At 46.3% G+C, this 13,676-nt stretch overlaps 1 protein-coding gene across 1 annotated transcript in view; it reads right to left on the bottom strand.

The window, feature by feature from the left end:
• The window catches only part of LOC8027735 (neuron navigator 2-like), a 244,850-nt gene that overhangs the window by 134,653 nt on the left and 96,521 nt on the right, over nucleotides 1-13,676 (bottom strand). Inside the window, exons 4-6 of the mRNA XM_042286071.1 lie at nucleotides 12,840-12,912; nucleotides 12,283-12,496; nucleotides 1,560-1,738 (exon numbers count right to left, since the gene is read on the bottom strand). Coding sequence (XP_042142005.1) covers nucleotides 1,560-1,738; nucleotides 12,283-12,496; nucleotides 12,840-12,912 — 466 coding nt within the window. The remainder of the gene's footprint in view (nucleotides 1-1,559; nucleotides 1,739-12,282; nucleotides 12,497-12,839; nucleotides 12,913-13,676) is intronic.

Here is a 13,676-nt window from a genome sequence, read left to right on the forward strand (position 1 = left end):
ATGTACGTTCATTATTCTCACAATCTCACTAAATTTACTCGTATGTAGAGTGAACACTTGCTGTCTGGACCTATCAGTCAACTCTACACAGAGCATTCAGGTTGACGCAGCATCCGCTGAGCCAACAGGACTGGTGTTTAGTCAGAATGACTAATCAAATATCTCTTTTGTTTTCGGCAGTTTTTTGTTGTTGTTTTTTACGGATTTGCATCTTCGTGTATCTGCTTGAAAAAAACGGTCTCAATAATATGCAACCGTACGCACACAAAAGTATGGTGTGGGTAGCCTAACAAGGGTTATAAGCACTACCTGTATTCCAAGTACAGGACGTTGACTATGCCAAAAACATACTGAAGCTGAAAAGGCATGAATTTTTTCCCCCAAAAACAACAATCTAAAAACTTTCATGCGCATCCAATTATAACTCACCATGCCGTACCGCATCTTTTTTTCAAATAATAATAATAAAAAAAGATCATTAGACTCCCTTTCCAGCGTGACTCAGAGACGTTGGGTGTTAGGAACCGGTGGTGTACCCGATAACTCTGGGGGATTAACGGATTTGCTCGGAGCGACTGCGACCACAAACGACTCATTAGAACGGGACTAGGATCAGGTGGTTTTAATTGGGAGCCGAGAAGCCGGCACAACTCTTCGGCACACCTGACACCGCCCCTCTGCGTCGCCGAAGCTCGTAAACCCCACTTTTTTTTTTCGGCAAAGGGTGGGAAGGGTACATGGAGTTTATCAATTAAAATATGACTCGGATTTGTTTGCTCGTGTGGCTTCGCTTGCGTGTAAGAATGTCATTTTGTATTATAATGATCATTCTACGCGGTATCGGACACCCCCCATGAAGTAACGAAGCTAGAATGATGAGTTGGGCTGGTTGGTTTATTACTCATTCGTAGCGCGCCAAAAGACACCTTGTGTTGTCGTCTTGACTATTTTCCTGTTTTATGGCGCTTTTAGATAGTAATGAAGGTAAGTAGGCGTTGCTATGATCTAGAAAAAATGACACAGCGTATTTTTAAAGAGGTACATCGTACGTCTAGTGTGTGTGTGTGCGTATGGGTGCATGTTCATGCGTCCGTGTGTTTATGTGTATTTCGGTGCGTGTGCTCGCGCGTGTGAGTGTGTGTCTGTGTTTGTGAACGTGTGTGAGTGTGCACGTGCGTGCAAACGTGCACGCGCATGTGTGTGTGGTTGTGTTTGCGTTTCACCGGTTTCACTTAGCGCAACTAAAACGAATGCGGTATTTAATCTACACTTATACTTTGCATGCGGTTATTTTTATGAAAAATAATTTCTTTTTCACACTCAACGCACGTGTACAGAGGGTCAGCTATATTTTTTCTTTTTTAAAGGTGAGAGTACGAAAATTGAACCAATAACGTCCTTTGGTACTTTCTTGGCATGTGGCGACGTGTAACAACACTGGAGGATAACACGTGTTTGGAGCTTTAACACGCGGAATGACATCCGTTCTGAAGACGGACTCTTCGATGTAATATAGAATATTTACGACACATCTTGGATTCCAAGTTTGCATTACTCACCATTTGCGTTGATGACGTGGTTGGAGACGGGGCAGGGACTAGAGGACGGAGTCTTGGACGACGAGGACGTCTTATTATCACCACCACCGGAAGTCCTTCGTTGCAATGTTCCACAGGGCGCGGGTATAGCACTGAACACATCCTTGCTGCGAGGCTTGGAGCTGTGCAGCGAGGGTAACCTGCAAAGCAATGCGAGAAAACACAATATATTCCCCGCATTTTGCAGCTTAACTCTCACATTAGCCAAAGGAGGGTTATGTGGAAATAGGGCAATATAATGCTGCCATTTTTTAGTCGGAAGACATTGTTTTACTTTTGCATAATATACAACAGCAATGCCAAACTGCAAGCTGTTCAACACCGTTTTTCTTCCCAGTGAATGCGCAAGACGGTTACAGGAGACTTCTTAATGAATGCGCAAGACGGTTAACGGAGATCATTGTATATACCTCTAAAAAGTAGTTGGGAAATTTCATCTCTTAAAGGGGCACTAAAGAGGATTCTGCGATCGTCTGTTCTTGGTCATAACTGATTCTACGGGCACTAAACATCCTGAAAATTCAAAAATTACGATCACGCGACGCTGATTTCCCTATTAAAAACGCGATGAAATGCCGGGACACACCACTCTCTGTACAAAATTTTCCGCTCAGAAGAGGCGGGTCATACCCCAGCAGCGGTGTCAACGCGGTGACGGTGGTCGCTCGTCGGCCAATCGGAAGCCGAATCTCTTGGAGAAGCGGCTTGCAATTGGCCGACGAGTGACCATCGTCACAGCGCTGACAACGCTGCTGTTTTATGACCCGCCTCTGCCGTAAAATTTGGTTCAGGACGTGGTGTGTCACTACCTTACATCACGGTTTTAATAAGGAAATTGGCATCGCGTAATTGCAATTTTTTTTTTTAATTTGTAGGATGCTTTGTTTTTGTAGAATCAGCTATGACCATGAACAGACGATCACAGAATCCTCTTTGGTGACCCTCTTAAAGTAACTACTGCTCGAGAGGATGTAAAATGAAAGTTAACTGTAAAACACTTCTTTTTCTCTATGTTTCTAATGAACTTTTGCGGAGGGTTAAGAGGATCGACTTTTCGTTATAATTCTTACGTGTTTTTCTCAGTGTAAAGTGACTGAATTTTTTTTGTGCAGTTTACAATAGAGTGTAACCCATTTCCATTAGTGAACCAAAAAAGATACCAATATTATTAAGCAGTAAAAAAGAAGGAGCACAACTTGCTTTGCTGACGAACCTCATTGTTCATCTAGTTAACGAGTTGTGTCAAAACGTTGCCTTCATTCAGAGGGACGGTCAAGAGTCTCCAAACTAAAAACTGTCGCCGACAATTCTCCGGTAACATCTAAAAGTGCTAATTTGGCTACATACAAAAGCGGAAACTCGGCAACATCTAAAAGTGGCAAGCTGGCAGTGTCTAAAAGTGGCGATATGATAATATCTAAAACTGGAAGTTTGGCGAGAAATAAACGTTTTGAAAGTCGAAAGGTGTGTCTTCCGCGCCTGACCTTTGCGCGTCTTGTTCGTTCACCTGTAATCGTTTCGTGTACAAACTGAACATTCTATATAGAATAGAAAAATCGAAAGAATTTAAGTATACAGGAAGAGGCCTCCCGTTCAATCGAGGCGCCTTTTTGTTTCTATTTCCGTTTGCTGACGGCCCAAAGGTTGCTGCTACTAAAGCCGCTGGAAACCCGAGTTGCGTCCTCATTTCGCGACTCCTTTATAGCATTGTGACTTATGCTAGCTGTTACAGTATCAATATTAGTTTAACATTCTTAGTATGTATTTGTACACGCGTACACAGCCACAGTAGTTGCAACGTTTAGATGTTGAAGACAGCTGTCTCTTTCAACCTGCATATTGGTGTAGTAGGGCTCCGTGTTTTTGGAGTTTATTTTTTGTGAAATTCGGAGGGTGTTTTTTTTTTTAGCAAAAATTCGGTGTTTATCGGAGTTTATTTTTTGTAAATGCCAATTCTTCGAAATTTGGAGATTAATTTCGCTGTGTTTCTTATTAAAAATAATAAATAATAAGCGGATGCAAACGTATGCCAGATAAAAAATAAAACGCGCTTGTATCAATTAAGATCTCTTCAGTTGAATTTGGCGTTGGTGTCATTGGCAATACTACCGGGTGAAACAAGGAGACGGTAGGCTCTTTAAATGGACCGGAAAATTCGGTTTCTTAACCTATCGCGCTACGACTTTGTGCAGCGTTGCCCACAGATGGTGCATTTTTTTTCGTAAAATTTGCAAAGAGCGAACTTACCTGAGGAAAAAGTAAAGAAAGAAAAAGGCTTAGCTCCTATGGAAACGCAGCGACGCCACCGGTCTGCAATCAACACGGCGCCGTTTCGCACGGTAGACAAGAGATGGCGCAAGCGGTCGCGACGCCAACTGCTGCCAACGAACGAGCAGACGACGCCGAGAACCGGCGTTTTTAGCAGACAAGGAACTGCAGTTGCTTGTTGTTACCGCGCCTGTTTTTGTTTCTGCAACTGTCGCCGTTTGCGGAACGCGCGCCGCTTTTGATTCGAAAAGATCGTCTGCTAAAAACGCTGGCTCTCGGCGCCGTATGCTCATTCGTTGGCGGCGTTCGTTGCGCCATCTCTTGTCTACCGTGCAAAACGGCGCCGTGTTGATTGCAGACCGGTGGCGTCGCTGCGTTTCCATAGGAGCTAAGCCTTTTTCTTTCTTTACTTTTTCCTCAGGTAAGTTCGCTCTTTGCAAATTTTACAAAAAAAATGCACCATCTGTGGGCGACGCTGCACAAAGTCGTAGCGCGATAGGTTAAGAAACCGAATTTTCCGGTCGATATAAAGAGCCTACCGTCTCCTTGTTTCACCCGGTAATTTGTCCCACGACAAAAGTCGCACACGAGTGTGGCTTCGATAAATGTTGATACCTTAAAATCAATAAACTGCCGGAGGTAGCCGCAAGGAAGCTCGTAGTCATCCCATCAATCTATCCCGCGGCCGCGCGAGGTGGAGTGGTTATGGATGTAATAGAGAAGTTTCAACTGCCCCTCGTTCTATTTCACTACAAAAATAACATTTATTTTAATGTCATCAATCACACAAACTAGAAATATGTATATTCAAATATCACTCTATACGATACAACCTTATAACATGTTTTCACACTTGTATAAAACTGCTCGTTATTCTTTCAAAAATGCACATATATATGTACCTAAACTTCTACACATATCTTCTGCCACACCGCAGCAGCTCTCGCACGTCAAAGGTGATGTCAGAGGGGCAGGTTGGTCTATTACACAGCACGACACGAACAAGAAGTTGTGCGTGTTGCAAGTCTTTCGGGGCTAGAACTTTAAAAAAAATTAAACTGCAGAAAAAAAAACTATTGCTGTGGCGAAAAGCGTCCATTCGCAACCCGAATCTAGCAGAACATGTTGGTGCTAACAAATTCCCTGAGTGCAAATATCGTGCTCGCGGTAGAAGTATCGCGCACCTCATCTACTTTCTTTGTCTAAAGGCTGCTTCACACACTTGCGACTGCTTACGACCGCGTGCCTTAAAAACCCTCAAAATCCATTGCGACACACTGGCGCCATCTCTCAGGTAGCCGTGAAACACTTGGCCTTTCCACATCTCTTTTTTTTTTTTTTTTGCGCACCATTCTTTTTTTATTTTTAGCTGGAAACTTTTTTGGCAGTAGGTACAGTTGATTTTGCAAATAATGCGAAACCTTCGTTCCAGTGGAATGGTTCTAGGATCACGTCATAGATGGCGCCAGCGTGGTACTCTGTTCAGTCGTCGTAAGAGATCAGAAGATCGCGGTCACAATCAAACGCAAGTGTGTGAACGGGCTTTGACACATTTGGTATATACACCACATTCTTTCGGAGCGAAAGAATGCAGTTTTGAAACTGGGAACCTCGTAACTCTTTATTTGACGCTACTTTTTCTTTCTTCAATCTTTATTTCCTTTCTTTTCGCTGTGTTCCCTCCTGGTTCCGCTTTTGTCCCCCGGCCCCAACAACGTTCAGAGAGTCGTAAATTGCGCCAGAGCGCCCAGGCGCGAAACAACGCGCCAATTTAACGAAGCAAAAACATACCAAAGTTGAGAAACATTCCCGCCAAATAAATGAAGGGGAAAATAAAGAAAATAAGAAAAAACGAGAGGGATTGCACGGGCCGGAAAATCCCTCGGGAAACGACGCGGTCTGCGAAGACCGCCGTATCGATCGGTCCGCGAACGACACCGCCATCTACCGCAAGAAACGCCAGACAAAACAGCCACGACGAGCAGTTGGTTCGGGTGTCTCTTCAGAGATGGCGCAACGGAGCAATGGATTTACTAGTGTGCCTAGATCTAGGCTCTCCAGAAGTTACAAAATGTATGAAAAGACGTCACCGATTTTGTGCGTGCATGTGTGTGTGTGGGGGCGGGGGGCGGGGGGAGGGGGGGGGGGGGGGGGGGGCTTCAAGCTCAACTGCTCACCTACTTGCGACTAGATGGCGCAAGTAGTTTTCAATTTAAAAGTGGAAATATTCACTTATTTTGTTGCGATCCTACTCCACCTTGGTGTCTTGCCCTCAGTAATTGACGGGTTACTAGGAATATATGCCATTTTTACTGGCCCACTTCGGGCATGAGTGTAAGGTCACCTTTCCTACTAGCACGTTTGCGTAAGTGAACGAGGAAACCAAAAATCCACATTCTTCCTCTCCTTTAAATTGACTAAACTGAGATAGCTCACTCCCCCCCCCCCCCCCCCCCCCATAAAAAAAAAAAGAAAAACGTAAAAAAACGGTTTTTCCTTGTTTTTTTTATGTAGCCTATTAGTATTCCGTAGTTTGATACTTTAGAGCCGACTTGTGTTGTTCGAGACTTTTTCGTCCCTGACATTTTTGCGGTTTTTAAGTCTTGGGTAAGCTAATTTTAAAATGCAGTTACAGTTACAGTTAGTTCCCCAACAATGTAATTAAGTTAGAGTTTCAGTTACTCAAAAATAAAAGTAACCCGTTACAGTTACATGTATTTTGCCAGAGTATTCGAGATCCACTCTCATTTTTTTATTTAAGTATGGAGCCATTTACGACAACAAACAATTAGTAACATCTACATTTATTTGGGACACCCTGAAAACTCTCAATTTACCTTTTGAGTATAAATTTATCAATGTCCCGCTATTATTTAGTCCATGTTGTACCGAAGGGGGAATTGTTTTTCGAAGTTCTCGTCCCATCAGCTTCCCAGTCTCGATGTTAAAAACATTCTATCCCGTGCTAAAGCGGCGTTCAACATGGTATTTAGTCGCGAGAAAGCTTTATTAATATTCGGGAAATCGTCATTAAAACATTCATAAAAAAACACCGCGAAGCACAATTGAGGGAGGAAATGTAAAATGAGAATGCAATGCAATGCACCCTAGCGGTACTGTTCTGAAATGCGGGTGAAAAGTAACCCCGAGGTGCTCGCGAATATTGGACAAAGAAGGCTTCGCGGCTGCATAATTTTTCTTGCAGTGCTTGCAGCGGGCAGTGAACTTAATTTCACTAAACTTAATCAGGTCAAAGCGTCTTTTATAACCCAGCCGCTGTAACTCCTGCCGATCGTCACTCATGATGAAACCTCATATGACCATTCAATTTCCATCAAACTATGTTCTTTTAGAGCGCAGCTGTTAGGGGCCCGTTTCCGGCTTGAGCGGCGTTTGCGTCGGCGTAACCGCGAGGTCACGTGACCCCCCCCCCGAGGTCACGTGACCCCTGAGGTCATGTGACCCACCCAGGTCACGTGACCCCCAGGTCATGTGACCCCCCGAGGTCACGTAACCCCCTGAAGTCGCGTGACCCCCTTGTGGTCACGTGACTCCCCTAAGGTCATGTGACCCCTTCAGGTCACGTGACCCCTGAAGTCACGTGACTCCCTGAAGTCACGTGTCCCCCTGAGGTCACGTGACCCCCTGAGGTCACGTGACCCCCTGAAGTCACGTGACCCTCTGAAGTCACGTGACCCCCTGAAGTCACGTGACCCCCTTGAGGTCACGGGGCCTCAAAGAGTCCCGTGACCCCCTTGAGGTCACGTGACCTCAAGGAGTCACCTATTCCTCAGTACGCTTCCATCTTCCTCCTCAAGGGCTGCGCTCTAACCGGCGTTACAGGGAATTGTAAACGGCTTTCATTTTTACTGGTAAACTTTACTTTATCTCTCTCTCTCTCTCTTTCTCATACAAATGGACAGATCGGTTCATTACAAAAATGGGGAGGGGATCACGCAGCCAGACGATCTGTGACTTGACAAAGCAAAAAACCGTCAATATCAAATAAAGTATAAAAAAAAATTAAGAGAAAGCCCGCAAAAAGTTGTCTCGAGATGTGTTCCGATTGTCCCTTTCAATTCACTCGAGGCAATACAAAACAAAAGGGTCGACCACGGGCCACGGGAGAAAGCCAGTCGGCCAATAGAAACGTCGTCTGTGGCTCGCTCTTGCAAAGGAAGCCTGGAGAATAGCCTCGAAGCAGGTGATTCGCAGCTTCGAGTGTAAACAAAGAAATTGAGCAGTCCTTTGTTTAATCCAAAGTATAGCAACAGGCTACCGCGGTATTTTCGACACGTCACGGCAAAGTCACTGGGCATCGGCGTCACGTTCACGCACCGTGAGATGAGTGAACAAAAAAAGTGTTCGATATAAAATAGACATCTGACCTTTTTTTTCCGAATCCTTTTGTTCCTTTTTTTTTTTTTTTGTTCCGGAGCGAGTGAAATTTCGTTTCCCGGCCCAAGCTCTTGGCATTGACAGTGCTACAACGGCATTTATTTATCGTAATTTTTTTATATATAAGAGTACGTGCAGTGGGGTATTGGGTATAGTACGACAAAAACCCTAAACATAAAGCTGGTTGTTCACGCTGTGGCGTAGCAGAGGTGAGCTAGAGACGCCGAGAAAAAGAGACGCCGAGAAAAAAAAAAAGAAAAAAGATGAACTTCTTAGCAGCGCATTCTACGGCCTTCCGAAGTCGGGCTTCATTGTCTTTCACCTCAAATGGTGCATACAAAGATATCCTGCCACCGCTGTTCACAGAATCTGCTCCAGTAAGCTCAGTGCTTTTCCACTGTGACCTCCGAGGTTTACCCTACCGGATAGAGAGGTTCTGGGAGGTGCTTGGAATGCGCGATGTCTTGAAGTTGATCCCCGCCTTTGAACCCTACCAGATGAATCACGTGTAGTTGCTGACCCTTGGGTCTGCAGCGGCAAAACAGCGGTTGATAGAAGCCAAGGAGCTCGAAGTTTCTTGGCTTGCATCTGCAAATCTGCAGAGGGAAAATAGTGCTGCAGTGCGTCTCGCTCAGGCAGCACTGGGTACCCTTCCATGTACACGAAGCCGTCGTACGGAGGTCCTGGAGTCATATGGGAACGTCACTGAGCTTGCAAGAGAAACATAGCGAGTTGAAGGTTTCGAAGGTGTGGAGTCGATAATCGGATGGATCTGATTGAAACTGAAGACAGGCGTAAACATCGAAAACGTACCCTGCCAGATAAGGACATTTGACGGTACTGCGCTTATCGTAATCCCAGGTCGTGCACCGCTGCGCTTACTCTGTAAACGAGCAGTACACATAAGACGAAAGTGTCGAGTTCCGAAATGTCCGAAGTGTTTTAGATGAGAACAAAGTGGTGACGAATGTGCGAAGGATTTACGCCAGAGTCGCAGGGGAATTTTTTGCGGTTGGAGAGCTATATGAACATATCATGGACGCCACCGAGGCAGAAAACATGACAAGAAACGCCATGCCGGAAACCAAGGAGAAATAATCGTTGCGTGCCACACTTACCACGAAAACCGAAGTAGCGAAAGAGACAACTGCGGAAAAAACGCTCCAGGTTCTAAAACAGCAAAAGTTGGTTGGAGGGGGAAAGGTTAAACGGGAAATTTTCTCAAAAAGACCACTAGGAAGCAGCACAGCAGACCGCAGTCGGCACTGAACTGAAAATCGACACTGACGGTCAAGATACTAAGCGTACATGAGCAGTCATTAGCAGGTACGGAAAGGGACGATGACGAATCGCAACCTTGGATGCAAGTCATAAAGCGAGGGACATGTCGCATTTTGTCCGGCAATGTCTAAACAAACCGGCGAAGTAGGGACTTGAAGTAGAATGGCTTTTGCCTGGTATAAAGTTCTGACACGATGCACTTCTGAAATATTGAACAAACCCGAAGGTCCCACGCTGACTTTCAACCAGAGTTCAAATAGAGGAGTTTGCTAGACATTTCTTCAACGGAAAGAGCCGTCGATTGGAGGACTTGGAAACACTGGAACCGATGGCATTTTCAAGGTGCAACATAGCGAGTAGGCAATGTTTTAGAATTACCAGTTAGACTGTATACGTTTAAAAGGTGTACATAAAATGAAAATGCAATTTGAGTTGCGAATTGAACAATCGCTCGTGCTAAAATGTTTTACCATGAAAAAAAAACAAAAAACGAACAGTTGTGGCGTAGTTAAGTGGTACAGCCTTCGCTCCGCAAACAGCGAACCCATGTTCGGTTTCCGCGAGCGGCGGGCGATTTTTTCAAAGATTTGGTGACATCGACAACGGACACCATACGCCTTACTACACCAACTTCGAGAAACTGCAAGTACAACGTCAACAACGGACGTCATTTCCAGTATTGGGAAGAGCCCATAGCAGGTACAACCGTAAAATGTGGTCTCGCGACCGAAGGCCCTCCCCTCGTCAGCCGCCGAGCGGTCAACCGTTATGTGCAGGGAAGGGAAGGGTTATGTGCAGGGAGCAGGGAAGGGGTTGAGACTGAGCGACAGTGCTTGAGGTCTTGAGGTCTACGCACTATTTCTTTTTTTCAATCAGCCAATAAGAGCTCGACGTTCTGACATCATCGGGACCCCTGGGCAAGGAGCAGACAAACTTGCGCTCCGCATAGCTTTATGTCTACCCCCTACTTCTTCCAATCAGAGCTCGGCGTTCTGACGTCCCCTCTTGTTTCCTCCTTTCCCTCAGTTCATCGGCGCTTAGCATTCGAACATGGCTCAAGCATGATCGAACGCTACAACGCTGCCTTTATGGTCGCGTCGTTGCAGACGCCATTGCCACGATTACATGGTCGCGTCACGCTCTCGCGCCCCAGGGCCGAGTGCAACAGGCCTATAGATGATGCCAGTTAGTGAGATTTTTTTTAGCAAAACTAGGGAGCTGTTTTAAGAGAGGAAGCAACGGAAATCACGCAGAGAGATTGTACTTCGATAGCCGACACCCCCTTCGCGAGTTGGTTGCAATTGCGTATCCGTGCGCTGAAGCATGGCGAGGAGCACAGTGGCTAAAGAGGTCTTCGGCAAAGGTTGGAGACGCTTGACGCACTCGCGTCGCATCTTATTTTCCAAACACGGCTTATAAGGGCCATAGCCCACGTAACCCTGATCGAACAGTTGGAGCGACTCTCAAATCTAGGCATACTAAGTCAAACATAAAAGGATAGAATGTATCATCAACGTCGTCTGCTTCATCAAACTGGCGATAATGGTCCCTGTGTCCCTGCTTCGATCAGGGAGGTTGCTGAATCGTAGGACTATCAATTAAAAGTGTGTACTGAAAAAAAAAAGCCTTTATGCGGTTTCTTTGTTAATGTTTTAGGGTACTTTGTTTCATGCCTTGTATTCCTTTTGTCTCGATGGCTGCGTGATGTTCTTCTGCCTACAGTATGTACAGGTTGTCGCCGAAAACAATTTGCAGAATTTTTTAATGGCAGTAAAATAAACTCCAGATCGTTGAACGCCCAGTATCCTCCCAAATGTATACCGTTAGCGGTCCGGACCAGATGACGAAGTCTAAAAATTCGAACCGTTATCTTATCTAACGTTATTTTCGGAAATTTTCAATGTGAAATGGGCGACAGATGAAGCCCACGAGTGAATGGTGTTGAATGTCGCTATAACTACGGGAAAACGAGTCCCCGTTTTCACTTTGAACGTTTCAGGAGATCACTTAGAACTATTGATTAGGGTAATAACGGATAGCTCTAAAACTCTGGCATCTTATCTGAAGCGCTAGCGCTACATTCGTGAAGAGGCTAAGTGTTAGGCGATACGTGGTTTTATTTTTGCGATGGAAAAAAAAACATACTAAGGTTTTTTTGTTTTTTTCTTGTTTCTTTAGTGAGGGGGGGGGGGGGGGGCACGTTGTATATAAGGATTTTGGCCAAGACTTGAATGCGCTCTCTTGGGTGGTGCTAGGTGGCGCACCATACGCCTTTTCCTCAGGGTGCCTCCATCGGCCGGCCGCTTCCGCTAAAAGGGTGGAGACAACCTTTGACCAGGGTCGCGCCGCGGCGGCGCCATATTGTGGCTATTCTCCGCATCGGCGGGAGCTGCAGCAGCCGTGTGTGATGCACTCGGAGTGAAAAACTGATTTTCTGCGCAAAACCGCTCAGTTTTCTGCGCAAAAAATGCTCAGCGGACCAACAGCGTTCATTGCCGCCAAGCGCGAAAATAGCGACAGTATGACTCCGGCGAGAGCGGTATCTCCACCCTGTCAGCGGAAGCGGCCGGCAGATGGAGGCACCCTACTTTTTCTTGTATGTCAGCGGCACATCAGTGAAATTGCATTCCTTCCTTGTAATTGTCCTGCTTTGCTTAGGCCCCCTATGGCCGGTGGTATATTGCAGATAAAGAGATGACTAAAGCAAACGCGAAAGTATCGGAGTAGTCGAACTCACTTTGAATGGCTGTTGGGCACCGAGGTCGCCATGAGGTCTGGCATCCTGTGGCAGGGCATCCCGGGACCGGGACAGCCGTACGGGGTCGGCCCGGGCGGCGTAGTCACCTGGGGCGACCTGGACGAAGCGGCTGCCGCCGCCTTTTGGGCTTGCTTGTACCGGGACAGGGTGAAGAATAGGCCCAGGATGGTCTTCAGGTTGCCCTCGCGGATGTCTGCGAGATGAAGAAGCGCGCGGACGGAGCACCCGTTTAAGGACAAAGAAAGAAACCGTGGACGCAGATTAGCGTCTATCTGCTTCTGCTGTCGGTTGTGGCGCTGTCCTAGACAGAAGTCAGTGCGTTAATGCTTAAAGCTTTTTTAGTCCGGTAAGCTTCAGTTCAGACACTTCGGTGTCTTATCAACATGAATAGTACGACCTTCCACCAGAGTGTCAGCTTTCGAAGATGCGTGCTTTACTGGCGCGCTGCGAAGTACTTTGTTCTCTTTTTTACGGATTGTCGCAACGAAGTATTGTGAATTGTAAAGAAATGTTGCTGACGTCCAAAGAGCGCGTACCTTTGGCTGTCACACCTTCGACGCAGACACCGAGAGCGCCGAGGTACGTAAGGCAGGCGTTGATGTTATCCAACTGAAAAATGACGAGAAATGCACAATTACCTTTAGGTACATCGACCTCGTATAAACGCTAACGTTCTCAAATCGTACCGAAACATAAGTATTGAACCTCGCGCAACCAAGGCATCTACCAACGAAGGCGCAGTTACACTATAAATACATCATAGGAAAGAAGAAATGACAGCCGTTTACAACTCCCTGTAACGCCGAATTAGAGCGCAGCTCTTGAGGAGGAGGATGGAAGGGCACTGAGGGGGGGTATACCCCTCCTCCCTCCTCCTCACCTCCTCATCCTGTCTGCTACACCTCCCTTCGAGCGGTGTCGCCGTCGCCTCACGAGGGTCACGTGACTTCGCAGGGATCATGTGACGTCACAGGGGTCACGTGACGATGACGTCATCATTAACGTCTCTGATGACTTCATCAGTGACGATGACGATGCCAATGCCGATGACGTCATCAGTGACGTCACTGATGACGTCATCAGTGACGATGCAGATGCCGATGACGTAATCAGTGACACGTCATCAGTGACGTCACGTGTTCCATAATGCGCCGCGCGGTTCCGCCGACGCCGCTCAAGCCAAAAACGGGCGCCTAAGAGCTGAGCTCTAAACAAACAGTGTGTAGGCATATCTGAGGCGTGTTTCTTCCTTGTATGGCCGGTCATGTAACAAATCTGTCATTCAAGCTCTCTGCAGACATGTTAAAATCATACGCATGTATGAAGCAAAAGTGTTTCGAACGCGCTTGAGGAGTGTCTGCACAGAATTCTGT

This window comes from Ixodes scapularis, unplaced genomic scaffold (genome assembly GCF_016920785.2).
Source record: "Ixodes scapularis isolate PalLabHiFi unplaced genomic scaffold, ASM1692078v2 PGA_scaffold6__148_contigs__length_123643588, whole genome shotgun sequence".
In the NCBI taxonomy this organism is placed as follows: domain Eukaryota; kingdom Metazoa; phylum Arthropoda; class Arachnida; order Ixodida; family Ixodidae; genus Ixodes; species Ixodes scapularis.